Source organism: Glycine max, chromosome 10, assembly GCF_000004515.6.
Source record: "Glycine max cultivar Williams 82 chromosome 10, Glycine_max_v4.0, whole genome shotgun sequence".
NCBI classification, from domain to species: domain Eukaryota; kingdom Viridiplantae; phylum Streptophyta; class Magnoliopsida; order Fabales; family Fabaceae; genus Glycine; species Glycine max.
The window spans coordinates 44,837,618-44,857,784 of NC_038246.2; the positions used below are offsets into that span (position 1 = coordinate 44,837,618).

The following is a 20,167-nucleotide window of genomic DNA, read 5'->3' on the forward strand; positions in this document are numbered from 1 at the left end:
AATTGAATTCTAACTTAATAAAACGAATTTTTTGCAAGAAAAATAAAGTTTAGGAATCAATCGCTATTGAAATTAAATCCTTATATGCCTATTTACAAAAAAAAGAAGCAATCAATATAATATTAAAATTCAAGACATTTATTTATTAAAAGAATAAAGTTAAATAATTGAAATAAAACTAAAGTCAAATAAATTATTAGAGGTATAAAGTTTAAGAAAATTAAATTCTCTTCTCTATAAAGAAATGGAGAGATGCAAAGTGCAAACTAAGACTATCTGCATGGCACCAAGTAGTAACCCAAAAACAAGGGAAGATAGAGAGAAGGTGGAAAATTTGGGGAGGGAAAGAGTTTGAATTAGGCATTAGTAGAAAGTGGTACACATTTAATTTAACAACTCATCCGTGCTAGTATAATGAAATATTTAAGTAATAAAATCAATAAGAATCACGAGACAGATTTCTAACGTATGAATGGCCTATCAAAAATTTCTACATACAAACAATCCCAATTTAGAGAGGAAATACGAGCTGGGGCCATAGTCGTGGAAGTGATGGTGAGGGAGCTTTGCTTGTCTCCCCAGGCATAAATGAATTATGTCACTAATGGATGGATACAAGAGAAGGGGATATGATTAAAAGCATAACCACAAAATTATGTTTCCATGGATGACACAGCAGCACTGTAGTAGATCATACTTTGAGAAACACTTCACTTCACTTCCATGGTAAACACCTGTGCTGAAGCATAAGTCACTGAATCATCAAGTGAATTGTGACAAACTCTGCAGCAGATGGCCAGCAGGGAATCACAACTTCAACAGATATAGAAAAGACTCGTGACCAAGTACATCATATCAAGCTCAATAGCAATAAAAATGTTAATAAAAACTCGCGTTATTCTGGTGTTTTTTGACGATTTATCCTCTTCTCATCCAACCTATGATGGAACAACTTGGCTATGTGCCTTCTTTCACAGTCCTGGACATAAAAAGACAAGAAAAACCATTAAATGCTACTTTCCTCACTACCACTAGAGCATCTACTGTTACAACGCAACTCAAAGAAATTATCTACATGTAGCTGTGTTTAAGATTCCTCACCTTGAACATATTCAGATGAAAAGGTTTGTCTGGATTCATCCTTCTCAGCTTCTGATAAGTATGTGCAAAACTCAGCTGATCACGAGGGGTAAACCGGTCAACCTCATTGAACCAAAGACAGGAAAACAAATTTGACATCGGAGTGTGTGCTCTGATAATAAAAGAACCTTCGGGTACATCTGTCAAAAGATATTAAGTCATTTCAGTACATTTGATCAACAAGTTTGAAGAATTGACAGAAAATAAATCCTTAACAGAACATACTGCTTGGAAGAAGTTTGTTGGGATCTGATGCATCAAATCTTTCCAGTCCATCGGCCCGGTAAAATGCAAATTGTTCATCTATGACTGTATGATTATACTTGTTCAATTTCTTGTTCTGTGCTACTTCTTCCCACACGCAATGCCGATCGTAGTGATTGGATATTGCAAATTCATAACCCTTTCGCCACAAAAAGTACTCCAAGATAAGTAAAGGATCAAGCTGCAGCCGTAACTTGCTATCCAACCAAATCGAATACCTGAAAAGAAATTTGAAAGAAAAAAAAAGTCATATATAGAACACATAAGAAAATGTAAAAAATAAAATTGTATACAAAATGACAGTAAGTAACTAAATAATCAACTTATAACAAAGAAAATCAATAAGAAACCTATCTAAAGATTTCAGATACCCATGTACAGAACACTACATAAAAATGGATTTGTAATTTTGTTAATCCCCAGTGAAATAAGGACTTGACTGCTCCAAAAAACAAGATTCTAAAATTAGGAAATGCACAAAGATTCATTTTCTAAGTCAGTTTAGGCTAGAAAGGTTGGGGAACTTAAAGAATCAATAAAATTTAAGCATTAATTGTAAATTTGTAATTACATACCAAGGCAGTCTGGAATTTTCATAGAAACACCTCCAACTTTTAAAACATTGGAATACACAGTAGCATCCCCAAGTATAATGAACCCATAAATCCAAGTATATTCAAGCAAAAAATCATTAATCAAAATAGACATAATCCTCTACATAAATCTCTTTCATCATTCAATCCCATCAAGGATTCATTCATCATGCAATAACCTTTTAGCTTTGTGCAAGTATAAGGTACTTCCTCAGTAGTAAAACCTAACAGTTACATCTATACTACTGTCACACTCTTTAGTTTCTACTTTACCTTCCAACTTCCAACACTAACAGTAACAGTTTGGTCTACATACATAGTAAAGAATCAAATGTCAAAACCATCTAAATCAATTTTTCACCATTTTATCTTTTAGTGATACATCAAATACATATCTGTCTTGGTGTTTAATGCCACTTAGCAGTTACCATGATTAAAGCATACTCTGGCAAATTCAAAAGAACACATGTTTTATCATATCAGTCTCACCTTGCAAAAGGAAAAAGTCGATGCGGCAATAGCTTAGGTATTTTGCCCACTCTCCGCATATCATCATAGGGTAGATTCTTCACTACCACTAATTTCCAAAAACCAATGAAACCCATTCTATCAGGCACATGACCTTCTGAAGAAAGGGTCCGTATTGTAACTTCATCAGTAAACATCACAAAGCAGACATTCTTCCTTGACAATCGAGTCACCTGAAATCATGATGACTTATATCAATGCAATTAAACATGTTTTGTGGTAATTACATCAAAAGTTTATGGTTAGCCACATGTAAGAAGCTTTGTCCTTAAGATTTCATTAGTTCTAACAAACAACTTTCAAAACCAAAACACTCAATGCTAATAAAAAAAAAATCAATTTTGGGAAAGATAAGTAATTATTATATCAGTTGGTGATGCTTAAAATATTCCTGGAGTGAGGATAAAATCTTTTGTACCTTAAAACTAGGCGATTTACAAATTTGGAGTATGAGAGTATCCATTTTTTCCCATCTGTGAAGCCCAGCATCTAATACCCAACTCTTACAGGGAAACCTATTTTTCTCCTACTGCATGTTAAGTGTTGCTAAATGTTAATGCTGAATGCCTTTCAGTTTCTGCAAGCAATTATAGCATTCCAATCAATTTCCAAAAATCTGCTTATTATCTTATTGTTGAAAAATTCATGTGTCTTTGTTGGCCTATGATAAGAAACTTGGGAGGACCACACCACAAAAGTTATTCGTTAGAGTTGGAGAGCTCAGGGCCTTATATTATATCCACACTAGAATCCCATACTTCCAATGTGGGATTCTATACCTTGAAATGGGATCCTAACATCCCACCACACATTGCAGCCTTGGAGCCTATGCAGGCCAGCTGTGCACTTTCCCTTTTATTAGTTTTGGGCTAGCATTGTAATGCCAGTGTCGCCATCCACACCATTTGTTTGCAGTTGGACATATGGTGAAAAACTATTGATACAAAATTACCAATTGATAAGAACATTAGGAGAACCACACTGCAATAGTTAGCCGTTATAGTTGGACTGTTGGAGAGTCCAAGGCCATATACACCTCACACTAAAATCCCAGACTTCCAACATGGAACTCAAGTCCCATACCTTGCAATTGGATCCCAACAGCTTACTACAGAATCCTCAAAAGTCAAAACAATGTTTAGCCCAGAAGTTAAGGACAGAACCTACTAATTACAACCTATGACCTATCATGTCAAATGTCAGGACCAGCGAAATTCCTTGGGGAGGAATAATCCAAGCAACAAACACAGGCATATGCTTAAAACCATGCCAAAACACAAACAGTTGGTGTCCAATTCCTACAGACTACAGAGACATTTGGGCAATCTTATAATAAAAAATCACAACAGATTTAGATCAGAATAATTATAGATGCAGCACAGAGAATAAAACATTGTCATTTTTATGTGAATGGAACTTGGAATAAATATTTTACTAAACCAACAAAAAATTAATATTTTACTGGAAAATTCACACATGATTTTTCACCTCCGAAGCCCAAAAATCTCTCCAAGCCCACAAACTGAAATAAAAGATAAAGTAGACGAATTACCGTTTTGGTGGTTGGGGTCCTCAAGCGATCAGAATTTCCAAATATGCATGAAATCACAGCAATGTGGCACCTGCTGATGTAATTTGCATCATCTTCTGTCAAGTCAAATCCAGTGCTTTGAAACCCTTCAGGACCTTTAACAAAACCACAGTTTATTTGCTGGTCACGTGCCAAAAATGAACTTTCTCTCTCTTCTAAGCTCTGATGACCAGCAAATCTGGGCACCCATTGTTCATCTCCCTGGGGCTTCTCTTCTGTCTCTGTGTACTGTAAGTTAAATCTTGAAAATTTTCGACTTTCTAGTGGTTCTACAAGCTGTGAAGTCGAGTTTAACAATTTCATATCACAGGATCCTGTAAAATAGATAATATGTCAAAAAGAGCTTCTTTCTTTTCTTCGTTTTATACTTTAGAGGAAAAAATGGAGATATCATGAACAAAACCACCTCTAGGAGTGTTTGGAAAATCTAAAAGTGGCCTTAAAACAGACTAAAATAAAACCAATTAGATATAGCTATGTAAAATTGGAACTATATTAATTTGTCTAAAAAGTGGTTTTAAATCAATTTTAAGAACGTAATTTAGTAAATTTTGTCAAACTTAGTTATATGAGAAAAAAAGGTGACAGCAGGAAGTGAAAAGAAAAAACTAATCTAATCACACATAAATCATATTTGTACACATTCCTATGCAATCAATTTAAACCAGAGATCTATTTAAATAAGAAAAACATCATAGTTTTTAAATATTGTATAATACTTAACAAGTTAGAAACCATCTTGATTAGACCTCTTAGAATGTGGGTTTGACCCTAACTCAACCCTACAAAACTGGCTTGTAAGGTGAGGATTGCCCCCAACTTATACACTCTATCTTGACACTATCTCTAGCCGATATAGGACTTGGGTTTTTCCCAATACACATCCTCATGCTTAGCACTCTTGGACTTGGTGTGTGGATAATATGGTAGGTGGCCCGTAAGTGGATCTAAGATAGACTCTGATACCATTTTAGAATGTGGGTTTTCGTATCAGAGCTGTGTGATCTTGTTCAAACACACATTCAGTAAACCTTGTATATATAAGACCAATTTATCTGTTATTTTTAATATAATGAACATGCCGTCCTGTCCTCAAAATATTGCACATGTAAGATATAATTTAAACTTGTGTTCGCCTGTGATTTCATTTTAACTTCCATATCTAGATAATCATCTCCTGCTTGACAGACTAGAAATGAAAGAAATCATAAACACTTCTTATAAAGGCACTAATAAATAGAGTATTCGCATGTTTTGTCTTTAGACTTCAAATAGACCCAGAAACTTGCCACTTTTCTACTGATAATCAGCCTAAAATATTTGCCTCCAGTGTTCAGATGGAGTGATCAACAAATTCAGAACCACTACATTAGTAGACCATGAGTATTACATTAATTTAATAGTACATAGTACATCATAAGCTGAAGATTAGACAAATAATCAATGGACCAATATTCGCTGTAGCTCACCAAATGGCATAAAGCAGGTAATCAATGAAGCAGAAGAACAATTGTGGAAGCATAATACAAATTCACTTACAAAATTTGTAACCACTGAACCAAATAATAAGAATTCAAACCAACTATAATTGAAGACTGTTCCATTTTTAATCAGAACAGTTGACCAATTATTTCAGCATATTTTGATATATAACTCAAGGTAGTTTATGATGCTGCCACACTCTAATTCTACGGTTGAACAAATCCAAGAAATGAGATGTATTTCGACTAAAAAGATTCCAAGTATTCACTGGTTTGGAGATAAATCACTTCCAATTGTAAAGTTCAATGGTTCAGTCAAGTCCCATGCAAGTAATATGGGTAACAAATAAATAGTGATAATGAATACGGATACAAATAACTTTTGAAAGGAATTCAATACAACATATATAACTTGCATGATCTACTAAAAAACCATCAGAAAGAATGAAATTCACCTGAAAATTTGTGTCGTTTGGCTTTCTTCTTTGTTTCAGGATGTGATTTTCTAATTGATTGTCCATTAGAATGATTTGCATGTTTAGAATTTGTTTTTCCATCATGAGAATTTTTTTTATTCAAGGAAGATGCCTCTTCAACATCTTCAGAAGTAACATCATCGTCGTTTTCCTCATCAAAAGAATCATTAGATGATTTCTGTTTCTGAACCTCATTGTCCAAGCTTAGCACACTGGAATTAGAATGTTTTGCTCTCATATTTTTGCTATCACCAGAATCTTCCATTTGAGCATCATGAAAATCAAAAAAATCATCATATTCATCATCAATATCATCAGCTGCATTCTTCTTTTCCAGATCGGTATCATGCAACACTTTCCCATCATCTTCAGTTGAGTGTCCCAAATTCTTCAAAGAAGCCTCATATTCTGCCTCATACCTTTTCAACTCATGACGTCCAGCTTCATTATACAAGCCATCACCTCTCCGCTTTAAACCATCCTGAGAAGACTTTGTATCGTGGTCCGTCTTTACAGAAGCATCATCTTCAGCATTTTCATCTTCAGGATCCTTACTTGTCTGCTCCATCATATCCTCGTCGTAATCACCATCCCTTCTCCTATCATCCCTATCCCAATATCTCGAATCCCGGCCATGTCCCCCAGAGCCATGCCCAAAGTCAAGGACTTTCTTCCTCTGTATCCGTGGTACATTTGTAAGAAAATCAGAATCACTCTTTAAATCATCACTATCATCGCCATTGTTACTTATTTCTGCAACCAAAGATTGACAATCTTAAAAACCCAGGAAAAAAAAAAACCTAATCTAGAAAATAGTAACAACAAAATGAACTATGGTGATGAAGCAAAAACAAACATTTGGTCACCGACACAACAAATGAAACCATAGAACTCAATCTATTACTTCCCCAAATAAACCTAGCCCCAATTCAACCAACTGAAAAACCCAAACTAAAACATGAAACAAGAAAAATCACAGATTCAAAAACTCTGTCCCACTCAGCAACTCTCCCCCACCCCGGCAATCAAACTAGAAGCCACACTCAAGTTCATGCAAAAGCCACAATGTTGACTCACATACGTGCTCAAGAACCCCAAAAAAACAAAGGCATTGTGATCAAAGAAAGAAATAAATAAAGAGAAGGAAAAAGACTAATTGAAAGCAGAACTTCACCGTCTCTAGAAATGTAAGAGAACACGAGCAAAGTGACGACAAGTACGAGCAAGAGGAAAACGAGGATTGCCGCCACCGAAAGGTGCGTGGCCCTGTCGGATCGCGCCGATCGCCGGAGCCGCGGCTGCTTGAGGGCTGCGCAACCGCGAATCCCGACGGCGACGTGATCGCCAGCGCCGTTGGTGTGGTGCAGATCTCTCACCCCAAACCTCTCCATTCCCGATTGCCTCTGCTGAGCCATACCATAACAATGATTCACAGTTTCACACACACCCATACGCTGTTTTTTTTTTTTTTTCTCTCTCTCTCTCTAACAAGCACCACTTACCCACGTGCTCGTTTTCCTCAAAGATTCAAACTTGGATACTTTGGTGTGATGGGGTGGTGTGGATTTCGGTGGGTGTGAGGTGAAGAAGAGTGTGAAGCAAGCGATGGAAGACGAAGCTTGATTTGTGTGTTTTTTTATTATGAGAAGAAAAAAAAATGGTTGAGTTTTCAATTTTTTATTGATGCAAACAAAAATGAATATATATGAATGAGCAAGCAGAGGAAGAGTAAATAAGAGAGAGAAAGGGAGGCCGGCGACGGCGTGCCGCCGGGGACTTGGGCGGAAACGGGTTTTATTTTTCCCCTGAAATAAGAGGCCAATAAAGGGTATAATCTTTTAATGATTGGGATTCAAAGATTGATATACCAGAGAGAAATATGTGTGATTTGATTAATCTGTTAATTATTAGTAATTGTTTGTTCGGTTCAATTAAATATATTGTGTTTTGATCTAGTTTTAGAAGAAGATCTCACATAGTAGAACAATTTCTAGTTTCGGAAAATAGATCGTGGTTTAATTTTTTTAATCATGGTTTGGTTTGATCCAGTTTTGGAAGATCTCGCATAATAAAGTTTTATTTGATTAAACAAAGATGAATTTTAGTTGCGGAAAGAGAAGGGATTTTACTCTACTCAAATCTTGAAAATGATGTAAAATAATAAATGAAGCAACTCCTGGAAAGCATCATTTTCCTTAAAAATAAAAAGATATGACGTACCATACGCGATAAATAATTTTAACATAATACTGTCACGAGTAATGTCATTTATTGTTATTTAAAAATATTCCATTCGTCAAGTTTAAACTTTAAAGTACAAAATGTATTACCGACGGTGTAATAAAAAAATATTACTAACGTAGGTAGATCAAGTTAATAAAGATTAGTCTCCTAAAAAAGTTTAATAAAGATTAGACTCGTATATTTATATTATAAGAGCATGAATTTATTAAATCTTGTGAAAACTTTGTTGATAAACAATTTTACATGGTCTACATAAATTTTTGAAACCTAACTCATCTAATTTTTTTAATAAAAAAAAATTATTAAATCTTTGGATTTAGTACTAATAAAAAAGATTTGGGTTGTTCTAACAAATATATTTCTCTTTTTTATATACATATAAGAAAATATAATTGATAAATCATTATTTGATTATATTTGAATTCCAATTTTTATCTTATTTTATCTTGTTTTTAACTTCACTTTATTACTAGAGCTTATAGATACATGTTAAGTGTAAATAATTCAGCATGAAAGTGGATAAAGTGATAAAAGAACCAAAAGATAGAAGAAAAGTAAATTTTTGAGCATTTTCAATGAGCATGTCCTTCCTGTGCTAGGCTTGCATGTCAAGCTATTCCAACATGGTCTATGCCAATTTCTTAAGAATTTTCTCAATCAGCGTCACGCATTTAAGCACAATCATGTTGACCTAACATCATTTGTATTACTTAAGAGCCAAATTTGGAAATTAACGTCACAAGTTTTTCAAAGTTATTCAATTGATTGTGTTGTTTTATTGTTTTCTCTTCTATGTTGAAATTGATGACTCCATTCATAGTTAATGATGTCTTAATGGTCATCTACTCATAATTAACTGACATGTAAAATGATAGGGTTTATAAAACTTGCATGAATAAATTGGTGGCATGAATTCATTTTTACAAACTTCTATGTAATTCATCCTTAACCCTATATTAAGTCTCAAATGATCAATTGAGGATTAATTTAAGAAGAGTATTTTCATACCTTGACCATAGGCTACCATTAAATTAAGAGGTAATAGGCAATTGATTGTTAACCAAGGATTCTTGATTGTAGTAGGAATTAGAGGAAAAACGAGTAGATGCAAACTCATAATTCAAGTTTATCTCTACGCATACATCTCTTTCTTAGAAACTATTATTTATCTTTAATTTATTTCTTTGACATAATTGATAAACAATTCCTAACTCAAGATAAAAACCCAAATTATTTAGTTTATGTGATTTGAATTATTTAATAACACAATCAGTCTCTTTGTAGGGTACGATAACAGAACTTTTGAGTTCACGATACTATTGCATGAGGTTCTTACTCTTGTGCGAGCATATTGTTTTCATCACTAACTAATATCTTAGAACATTGATTAAAGAATCAATAAATATAATTCTTTCACTAACAAGTTACATTAAAAAAAGATTTATTGATATATTTTCTAATAATGTGTCCATTTATTTAAACATCAAAAAATTATTAAAAAATATGATATTTCAATAACTAAATAGCAATTGCTTTTTAAAAATAAAAAAAAGCAAGAAACTACTTTTTTTTATAAAAAAAAATTTAGATAAGCACACAAAATAGAATTCTATTTTGTTTAAAAAGTATTTTATTTAAAAAATCTTAAAAAATAGGCCCAAAATAATTTATGCTTTTGATTCTTTATCATTATCCTAAGGATTATTGGTTAACATCACCCTAACCAAGTACCATAATCATTATCTTCTCATCTTCTAACCAACAATCTCATGAACAACATCACATATTCACCCTAGGTCTCAAACTAAGAACACGTTGAAGCTCATCATAAATCACATAGACTTCTTACTTTTTATAAACATAAATGATAATCAAAATAAAATTTTAAAAATATAATATATCAAAATAAATAAAAAAACTAAAATATAAATGAACAAAAAGTAATATTTAACCTTCATAAGAACTTGAAAAGTTTGTTTAAGCTAGAAAAGACTTGTTCAAAAAATACATATTTAGAGATTGAGTCTAAAGAGACTTGTTAAAGATAATAGTTAGTCCAAGAGATGTGTAAAATAAATACTTGACTTTAAAACATATTTTAATTTATAGATAAAAATTAACATCATAGGTATTGTTTTGTTTAAAATCGACAAAAAAAGTTAAAATTATTTGAGAGAGAAGATACCAGTGGTACCAAAAACAAACGACACAAGTCAAAAGTTGATTATGCTATATTTAGATCATAACAAGATCAAATATTTGATAACCTACTTTGACTCCAAACAATATTATATCTCCATACTAATTGGAACTGCAACAACAATTTCCTCTTCCAATATCCTGCTTACATTTATGTGCCCCTCACCCATATGAATTAGTCACCACTTTAAACTTGCTGTCATTTAGCAAACTAACCCCACGTGCATAGGTGAATCTCCATATCCCAGACTATAATCATCAAATTGTAAGCCAACTTGTGATGATCAATCCTCACCACCAAAACAAGCCACTATATTACTTGTCCACATAGCAAAAGAATAATGAAAACCAGGGTGCTTATTATGAAGCCAAAACCAAGTGACCAGGGTGCTTATTATGAAGCCAAAACCAAGTGTGGAATTTAATATCTTCAACCAGAGCAGCCATATCAAGTTGGATTTGTCTAAAAATGCAATCATTTCTACACTTCCAAATACAATAAGTGACTGCACTCCACAATACCTGAAAGAATTGATAATCACGACCATTCTATGCCAACCTCATGAACATGTTGAAATGAGACTCAAGAGATCCTGGAAAAACTGATAACGAAGATGGGGATAGCCAGGAAAAACAGACCGTCCATACTTGCCACACCACTAGGCACGTGAGGAAAAGATGTTGAACTGACTCACTATGAAGCTGACATAAACAACAAAGAGAATCTTGATGATTAGCGATGATATTCCTGTGTAAAAGATTTTCCTTTGTTGCCAAACGATCCTCAGGAATCTCACAATAGGAACGCTACTTTGTTGGGAATCTTTATTTGCCATAACAAGGAGAATAAATCTGAAGGTGGCAAAGTTCCAGCATCTTCAATTACCAACTTGTATGCCGATTTTGTGGTATACTCCCCGAGGGGCAGCTTTTCCAAATCCAAGAATCCAATCCATTCCTTTGTACCTATACAAGATTTAAAAGTAAAATTTAATTGATGTATTAGTTCATTTTCCCACTCGAAAGTCACCCTTCTCCAATTAAACTCCCAATTCCACCTATCCTCCCGCCACATCCCCATATCACCAATAACATCTTTATTATTTGATAGAAGATATAGTCTAGGAAAACTATGAACCAAACAATTATAACCATTCATCCAACCAAAATCTTGTTTTTTCTCTGCTACCTACTTTCCAATCAATTCCTTCATCAAACCATCTCGCTCTCCCATTACCACCACAAATTTTCTTCAAATCCTTCCACCACAAGGATTTCGGCAAAAGCTCACCCTCCCTCAAAAGCCCATGCCAACTATCATATTTTGATTTTAACACCTCACACCACAAACTACCCTCTTCATGAAAAAGTGACCACCTCCATTTCCCTAATAAGGCCTCTTTAAAATCTTTCAAATTCTTTACTCCTAGCCCACCCCTTTTCTTACTCTTGCAAATATCCTTCCGACTCACCCAAATAATTTTTTATTTGCCTCATTCCCTTCCCACAAAAATTTCCTTTGAATCCCCACTAAGGCAGAGTGAAAGCTCTACAATTCAACATGTCTTTGAATCCCCACTAAATTTCCTTTGAATTTGCTTTTTTTGGGTGTCATTGATTTTTTGTGACTCTTTTAAAGAGTTGACTTTGCTTTAATCTTAACGGTGTAGCGTAGGTGGGAGAAATTGTTTTTGCTTTTCACTTTCTTATCTCTTCCATGTTGCAATTTACTATTGTTTACTATAATCAGATATTTATGTGTTATTTTGCTAGTGCAGGGATGCTAGGAAAGCGGTAGAATTCCCCTTTACTTACTATTGATTCTGCAGCACAGTTTTGCTATTGCAAGGTAAATGCATTTTATAACATCTTTCTTTTTTTTTTTTTGGCTAGTTTTATGTGTATGTTTGCTAGGAAACGGTTGGTTAAATTTATCTGGGATGATGGATAAAACAAAATTTAGATTTAGATTTCTCTTTATGGGTCTTTCAAGGGAGAGATTGAAAACGGTTTTGTAAAAAGTTAAGAATGGATGTTAATCAGTAAAAAGTGTGTTATAATTAGGAAGTTTTGGGGGATTCTTTTGTTCTGTCATCAGTAAAAATGTAAGTAGTAATGATGTAGGCAAGTATAGAAGACAGCTTCTTTCAATTTTTGCCAGGACAAAACTTAGATGCAGTTCTATACGCATTTTTGGTGCTGTTCTTCAATCGAAATTCTCCGTGAAATAAAGATTTGCATTAAAGGTTAACATAGATTACTAAAGTGAAACTCCAATTCTGATTGGAGAACAACACCAAAAGCACCTAAGAAACTGTATGTAAGTTTTCTCCAGCTGGTTATTGTGTATCTGTATGTGTTTGCTTGATATTGCCATGTGGAAATGGGAGAGAAGTCGATTGATGGAAAATGCTTGCCGTTGGCAAGTCAAGGGTGTAAAGTTTGCCATCTTTGCTTTGGATAGGACTATGTTAGCCTTTTCATTGTCCATAATCCATGAAGCTGGCTGAATGATGGGTGTCTCACTGTTTTCGGATGGTTATTTATTCAGAGAATGGGTACTACTTTATGCTATAAACCAAAGAGTGGATTCTATTTGGTCCTAATTCCTAAAAGAGGAATCCGTCAGTATGCATTCATTCTATCATCATGGAGATTTTGTATTGAATAGTGTGCTGACATGTTTGACTTCCCATAAGGCGAATTTTGATATCCAGATGTCTTTCTTCTAGGATTGAAGTGTATAAGAATGCTTTCATGGTTTGGCACTTTTGTTGGTGGAATTTCAGGCTTTGCACAAAATGCTTAGATTACCCAACATATGTTACATTTCTTACTCCCTGTCGTATAACGGCTAGCAAGGAACTTTATTTCATATTTTGCACATTCAGAAATAGATCAAGATCCAGAACTGAAAATCCAAGACTTTGAAATGTTGTTAGAGAATACTAGTCTTTTCACAACTTAATTATTAATATCAGTTTTTAAAATATTCTGTGTAGGAGCTTCAGAAAAGTAAAATTCACTGTTCTTTGTTCTATGGCGTCTCATCCTCATCTTGCTTCTTTAAGAGTTAAATATCAGAGTTGAAGGCCTAAGTATTGAGCTCCCATATTTTATTTTATTTTTTAAAATTTATACACTGTATATCTGAACCTTTCTTAAACTGTACAAAAGTCATGTTTTGACAATTCTCCTTGAGTTACAACAGTGTAGACGTTTGAATTTAGCTACGGGGCAGTTGGGCTATTTATTCTGTCTTCACAGACAATATTATTACGCATTCATAAAATGTATTTCAACTTACATTTCTGTGTTTTTTATCCTAAACTTGTGTAAAAGTTTCATACACAAGGCTAATAATGGTTGTCCGAGTCTGAAAATTGTAATGATCATGCAGGCTGATATTGCTGCTGCATCATCAAGTATTCCACTGCCAAATATCAGATTTTCTAGTAGATTTTCGCCAAGTGTAGCAACAGCAACATGGACCTCAAATCTTCCTCCCAAACAATGGATATTGCACTCAACTGCACAGATAGAAGATATAATCACAAGTAGTTAGGATCAAAGTATGTGGGAAGCTTGTAAACAAGCTCTTTCTGCATTTAACTTCAGTGATGAAGAAAAGGACTAGATACTTGGAAAAGCATTTGGTCTTATTCATTCCCCTTATTGGAGAGAAGAACGTAATAAGGAAGTTTTGAAATTCAAGACCGTAAATGGAATATTAGACTACATGAGGAGTTTAAATCTTTCTGATAATGATCTGTCCAAGTTGCTTAAAAAGTTTCCAGAAGTTCTTGGATGTAATTTGGAGGAAGAGTTGAAAGGTAATGTAAAGATCCTGGAGGAGCAGTGGAGTATTAAGGGAAATTCTCTTAGGAAACTTCTCCTTAGAAATCCAAAAGTTTTGGGTTACAATATTGATTGTAAGGGAGACTATATTGCACCATGCACTAGATGCTGGGCTCGCTTCTAGATGATTGAATGAGATGTATCTTTTTGCAAACTGTTTAACTGCTGCACAATTTCTTTGTTCATTCATACACACTCTTCAACTTAAATAGAAGGCAGAGTTGTATGTGAAGAAAGGTTCTCATTTTCTTGGATGCAAAGTGGCAAGAAATACTAATTTATTCTCAAGTTACAGAGGTTGATTTTGCAATTATGATTATTGCTGTAGTATCCAGACCATGGAATGAAGTAAATCTTAATATTTGATCTTATCTTGATATAATTGTAACTATAATGCAGATCTCCTCTCCCTATGAAAGGGAATATATTAGAATAAAATAAAATGATTATAGGTCTTTGTTGTTTGTATTGCTTAAGGTGAAATAAAATGGTACATGGTGTAAGGCATTTCATTCTGTTTCATGCCTCTCTTTTTCTTTTCTTCCAATGGTATTAGGTGGATTTTTTTTTTTTTATCTTTGTTTTCATTCTCATGATAATATTTGCAAATAATGGATGGTAACTTAATTTTATTTCCTTTTTATTTTGATTTTATTCATAATTAAATATTAAAAGATAGCATAAAGGGAATGGTTTACAACTTTTTTTTTGTCAGCAGGGTTGTCACGTTTAATTTGTGTAAAAAGAATATATTTGCAACATAGATAAAGAACTAAAAGAAGTGATAAAAGAAGCATATTCTCTAACATTTTTTAATATATTTCATTTATTATTTCAATCTTAAAAACTATAAAATCACAAGTGAGATTTATTAAATGGAATATATTCCATTCATCTTTCAAGCTTAAAAAATTGGCACATACAATGCACAAACCAAACTGAAACCTTGCATGCAGATTTCGTTGGGTCATAGCATCCGCTGTTTTTTTGCAATCCAAACACATCATCAATCACGGCACATCTTTGAGGGAGAACATTTATTTATACCAAACTTTTCGTACAGGGAGCATAATTTAATTAGCTGCATTGACGTAACTCTTTCATTCAATTCTTTTGAGTTTTTCGGTGCATATATGCATGTTGGCCTTATAAATCTGCTCTTGAGAGTTTGCAGTAAACTTCCCTAATTCCAAAAGCTACTTTGGGCACGGTGACTAGGATTTGTCATATACTATATAGTAAGTTATTTCGATTCTTCAGTGTAATTGGTTATATTCATTTATTTGATTTTTCTTAATTTGTATATTTTTTCTTATTATATAACATTATCATGTTAGTAATATGAAGCAATCTATTAAAAAAAAGTAATATGAGGCAATCTAAATCCTATTTAAAGTGTATCATGTGACTCTACACGTGTGATTGCTTGGGCGTTTAATTAACATTTTGCTCCATTCATGCATGATTAACAATTAGCATTCAATATATATATATATATTCTAATATATTTATATGGGGTGATGTAGTTGATAGATAATATTTTTTTAAAATACATGATTAAGAATTTGATTGTCATTCTTATGTGTGTATCTATATATATATGTTAGGAAATATATGTCTCTTAGATTAATTTTCATAGGTCTGGAATACCTGGGCACCGAAATAATTAGCATTCTTATCTCTGTCCACAGAATAATACATTGAATCGGTTAGGCTTTGTTCAAACATGATGCTATTAAACCCCAACAAGTATCGAAAGGGTATTCAAATAACAAAAGAATGATCATTTATCAATAAATCAAATTTGAAAACAGGAACCAACATTAGGATTGGTGGGATCTAATTCAACTCCTAAAACTAGTTGAATTGGTTAATTGCCTAAGTCGTGACAAATAACATTTTTTTGCCATTATATATATTCTACTAATGTAAAATCTTAAGAATAATATTATGAGGAAAATTCTAATGAATGCTCTTAGAACAGTATTTTTTGGTATTAAATAAAATATTTTAAATGTTCTCCGATACCTTCAAAGTGTTTATTATAGTAATTTTGATATTTAGGCTTTACATTCGGTAAAGACAAACTAGAATTCGGTGTCAAAGTTATAATGTCATTTTTCTTCATAGTTGTCCTATTGTGACGACAAGTGTTACCTAGCATAGTGGCCTTATAATACTCCAGGCTTTTTAATGTTTTATATATTGAACTAAAATGCAAGTCTATATGTACAAGAGAGGGCGGCGTTGTAATAATTAATTATTAAAATAAATTCCACTTAAGGTAAATACATTAGCCAATAGGTTTCTATGTCCTCAGACAAAGGCAAACAAAAAGCTCAGGTAATATATCATAATTTACTTAATCTTATTCGTTCACGGCTAGAAAATTAAACTTTCCAAGTGCATTCATATGAATCGGGTTGTTTGTTGGGGATCACATTATCTTATAGCTAGAACCTGTTCTTTGAAAAATGACCTTTTTTTTCCCTTATAAATATTTATGATCGAGAGCCTCAAAGCTTCAGTCACAGAATTATCTCTGTCACTGTCTCTTTGTCTTAAAACCTTTGTTTTGCTTGTGATTCAAGAAAGCAGGTAATTAGCTATGGCCCTCACTAGAAGCACAGTGGTATTGGCTCTTCTCTGCTTCATCCTTATACAAGAGGTAATTAATTACAGTAGTGTTCATTCATGATGTGTTTTTTATTATCTATCTAGTTCATGGTGAGTTTTTCCTGGATTATTGGCCATTATATTATTCCCCCATCTTTTTTCATTTTTCTTGTAAGAAAACATAATTTTGATGACAAAAATGAGGCAAGTACAAGATGTACAAAGTTCGGCAAATACTAATGTTTTGTTACAATAGCCTGATTAATAAATAACACCATCATCATGAGATAGAAATAAAAAAAGGTCCCTCACATACCAAAGATAGAATGCATATTATAACAATTAAAATACACTCCCACCATGTTTGACACATTAAAAAACCAAAAAACTCCTAGATAAAGCATGTAGCCTGTGAAGCCTTTCCAGACAACTTTAAAATGCATAGCAGAGGATGACACTTGTTTTTTATTATCAACCTTTCCAAATAACTTTCGTGTATACTTTACAAGAACTATTCCAACTTGTTAGAGCGAGCTTTCCTCCTGCAAAATGTACAAGCAACACTCCCTCTAGAATTTTATGAAACATGCTATATATGATGATTAGAATTTACTGATAAGAAATAAGCACATGCTGCAAGTGATTTCTTATATAGCACGTGGTAACACAACATGACAACAAACAAATTCCAGCAGCCATTATATTACTCTAAATGCAGTGATCAACCCACCCACATGACAAATTTCCAAACCTACAACATATAGCATAACATTGTTTAAATTTCTTGACAGCAAGCAAATTTCTTGTATACGGTTGGTATTTATGTGGAAAAGTCGTTAATTCAATGTTGTCTTATTTATTTGCTTTTTACTGATCTCCTGTCTTTCTTGATCTTGCCTAGCTCGACAGAACTTTTGAACCTTTCAAGTATAGTACTCAGTTTGCTGATTTTCTGACTGGTAAAAAAAATTAAAAGATTGCTAATTTTATCTTTTCCATTTTTCTTAATTATGGAAAATTTTCAGTTGGGGATCTATGGTGGAGATTCGCACAGGGTTGCTTCCAATAAGATAGGTAAGATTGAGAGTAATATTTTACATATTCTGAGCATTTTATTGTTTGAAGTTTAATTTGTTAGTTTACTGATGATAAAGTATGTTTAAATGGATCAATTAAACCAAAATTAATCTAGTAATTAGTCGGTATAATATATATATATATATATATATATATATATATATATATATATGTATATATTTGGATTTAATTTCTCCACTAAAATAATAGTTTGCTTTTAAAAAATAAAGAAGATTGTAACAAATCTATAACTTAATATATTTTACTTTAAATCAACTAAATCATTAATTATCTAATAATAATTAAAACAATTGTTTATATATGAATCGGTTAATAGCCTAATGAATCATTGAAAAGGGCTAAAAAAGAGATAAATTTTAATTTATATTTTTCAAAATTGAATAATAATATTAATTTAATGTAATTAAACTGCGTTTGAATAATCTAAGGATATATATTGTTTTATAGAAAAGAGAAGGGGGAATATTTGTTTTTAAATTTAGAAAGTTATATGTTAATAAAACAAATAAAAGTTTGGTACATTTTTTTAAAGAAAAAGATTAGGACATTAAATTTATGTCAATATATTATTTTAGTTTAAAAATGATCAAATTGCAGAATATTTATTAGAAATGAAAATTTTTCCTCTTCTCTATTTTCGTCTAAAATCAAACTCCTGAAAACATACAATAATTGATTGAAATACAATTTTATTCTATATAATATAACCTGCGAGTTCTATACAATTGGACTCACAATTCTTGTTTATACAATTATTAGTGATTATAAGTAACTAAAAATTGTGCTAAAAAAAACTAACTAAACATTTGATCGCTCAACAAAAAACACACTAAACATTTGATCGAGTAATTAATTATCTGGAAAGCAATTCATTAATTAAAAAACAATTTTATATGTGATATATATAAATTCTACTATTGATAATCTTTTGATCACTTATTGAACAACAATTTTGAACTTTTATGTCCGTGTAAATTTATTCTCTTTGACTTAATCATCCCAACTTAGGGAACAACTATATAGTATATGCTTATATATGAATATATATGATGCAGATTGTGTTGGAAAGTGCAATTACAGGTGCAGCAAGGCTGGGAGGAACGTAATGTGCCTAAGGGCATGCAATGCTTGCTGCCAGAGGTGCAACTGCGTGCCACCAGGCACTTCTGGTAACCGAGATTTGTGTCCTTGCTATGCTAGACTCACCACACATGGAGGACATCTCAAGTGCCCATGAACAACATAATTTATGTAGCTGATGAGTGTATGAGGCTATAGCAAACTAGTATTAAATATTCAAAATATTCATCAGTTATCACCATATATATATATATATATATATATATATATATATATATAATATGATTAAGTAATTATGTAAAAACATTTTACATTATTATTACATGTCTTATTTTTCTTTTATATATTTTGCTGATGTAAAATATATCTTAGTATAATATTTCTCCGTCTAAAAATAAGCATTATTTTAGGTTATTTTTATACAAATTAATAAATAAATGGAAGAGATAATTAGTTTTACAAAACTGAACTTGTTAAATAGATATAAAAGAATAGTATTAATATTAGATTAAAATATTAAAGTAATATTTATTAGGAGTATTAATAAAAATGGGTTAGATATAACATTTATTTTGGAACAAATTATTTTTTCAAATATGACACTTATTCTTGAAATTATGAGAAAAGAAATATAATGAGTGTTCTTAGAATTGAAACATTGGTTAATTAAAGAAATAAAAGATATATTTAATGAAAACAACATATTTATTGAAACATAACATATCACCAACAAATATTGTTAGTTTGAATAAAGCTAAAATTAGATCTTGTTGATACTTCACACTAATAATTAATGTGATGACAAAAACAACATATCATCAATATTTATCTTTTAACAATTAAAAATATTTATTGAAATATATTAAATACTCTCCAATACCCTTATAGTACTCCTATTTAAGAATCATATATTGGTCTTGTAAAGAAAAAAGGGACTCGTATATTAGTGCAACTTTACCAAACTACTAATAAATTATTTAGGGTTATACATTCAGTGAA

The 20,167-nt window shown here is 32.3% G+C and overlaps 2 protein-coding genes and 1 pseudogene across 4 annotated transcripts; 2 read left to right on the forward strand and 1 right to left on the reverse strand.

Annotated features, from left to right (window-relative positions):
- Positions 1 to 388: 388 nt before the first annotated feature.
- LOC100810524 (uncharacterized) lies at positions 389 to 8,200 on the reverse strand. The gene is made up of 7 exons (XM_006589392.4): positions 7,248 to 8,200; positions 6,053 to 6,826; positions 4,078 to 4,430; positions 2,487 to 2,698; positions 1,366 to 1,622; positions 1,102 to 1,280; positions 389 to 979 (listed from the first exon to the last, which is right to left on the reverse strand). The coding sequence occupies exons 1-7, from the start codon at positions 7,522 to 7,524 to the stop codon at positions 896 to 898; spliced, it is 2,136 nt and encodes a 711-aa protein (XP_006589455.1). The 5' UTR covers positions 7,525 to 8,200; the 3' UTR covers positions 389 to 895.
- Positions 8,201 to 12,296: 4,096 nt separating this feature from the next.
- On the forward strand, positions 12,297 to 15,124 carry LOC100788068 (uncharacterized; annotated as a pseudogene).
- Positions 15,125 to 15,594: 470 nt separating this feature from the next.
- On the forward strand, positions 15,595 to 19,466 carry GASA15 (gibberellin-regulated protein 15). Of its 3 annotated transcripts, none has more exons than XM_006589393.4 (4): positions 15,595 to 15,612; positions 16,966 to 17,042; positions 18,016 to 18,064; positions 19,144 to 19,466. In XM_006589393.4, the coding sequence occupies exons 2-4, from the start codon at positions 16,983 to 16,985 to the stop codon at positions 19,323 to 19,325; spliced, it is 291 nt and encodes a 96-aa protein (XP_006589456.1). In that variant the 5' UTR covers positions 15,595 to 15,612; positions 16,966 to 16,982; the 3' UTR covers positions 19,326 to 19,466. The 3 variants fall into 3 exon arrangements, with proteins under 3 accessions (XP_006589456.1, XP_014618322.1, XP_014618321.1); XM_014762836.3 differs by lacking the exon at positions 15,595 to 15,612 and adding an exon at positions 16,596 to 16,717 and having other exon boundaries at positions 16,973 to 17,042; XM_014762835.2 differs by lacking the exon at positions 15,595 to 15,612 and adding an exon at positions 16,614 to 16,717 and having other exon boundaries at positions 19,144 to 19,465.
- Positions 19,467 to 20,167: the final 701 nt, after the last annotated feature.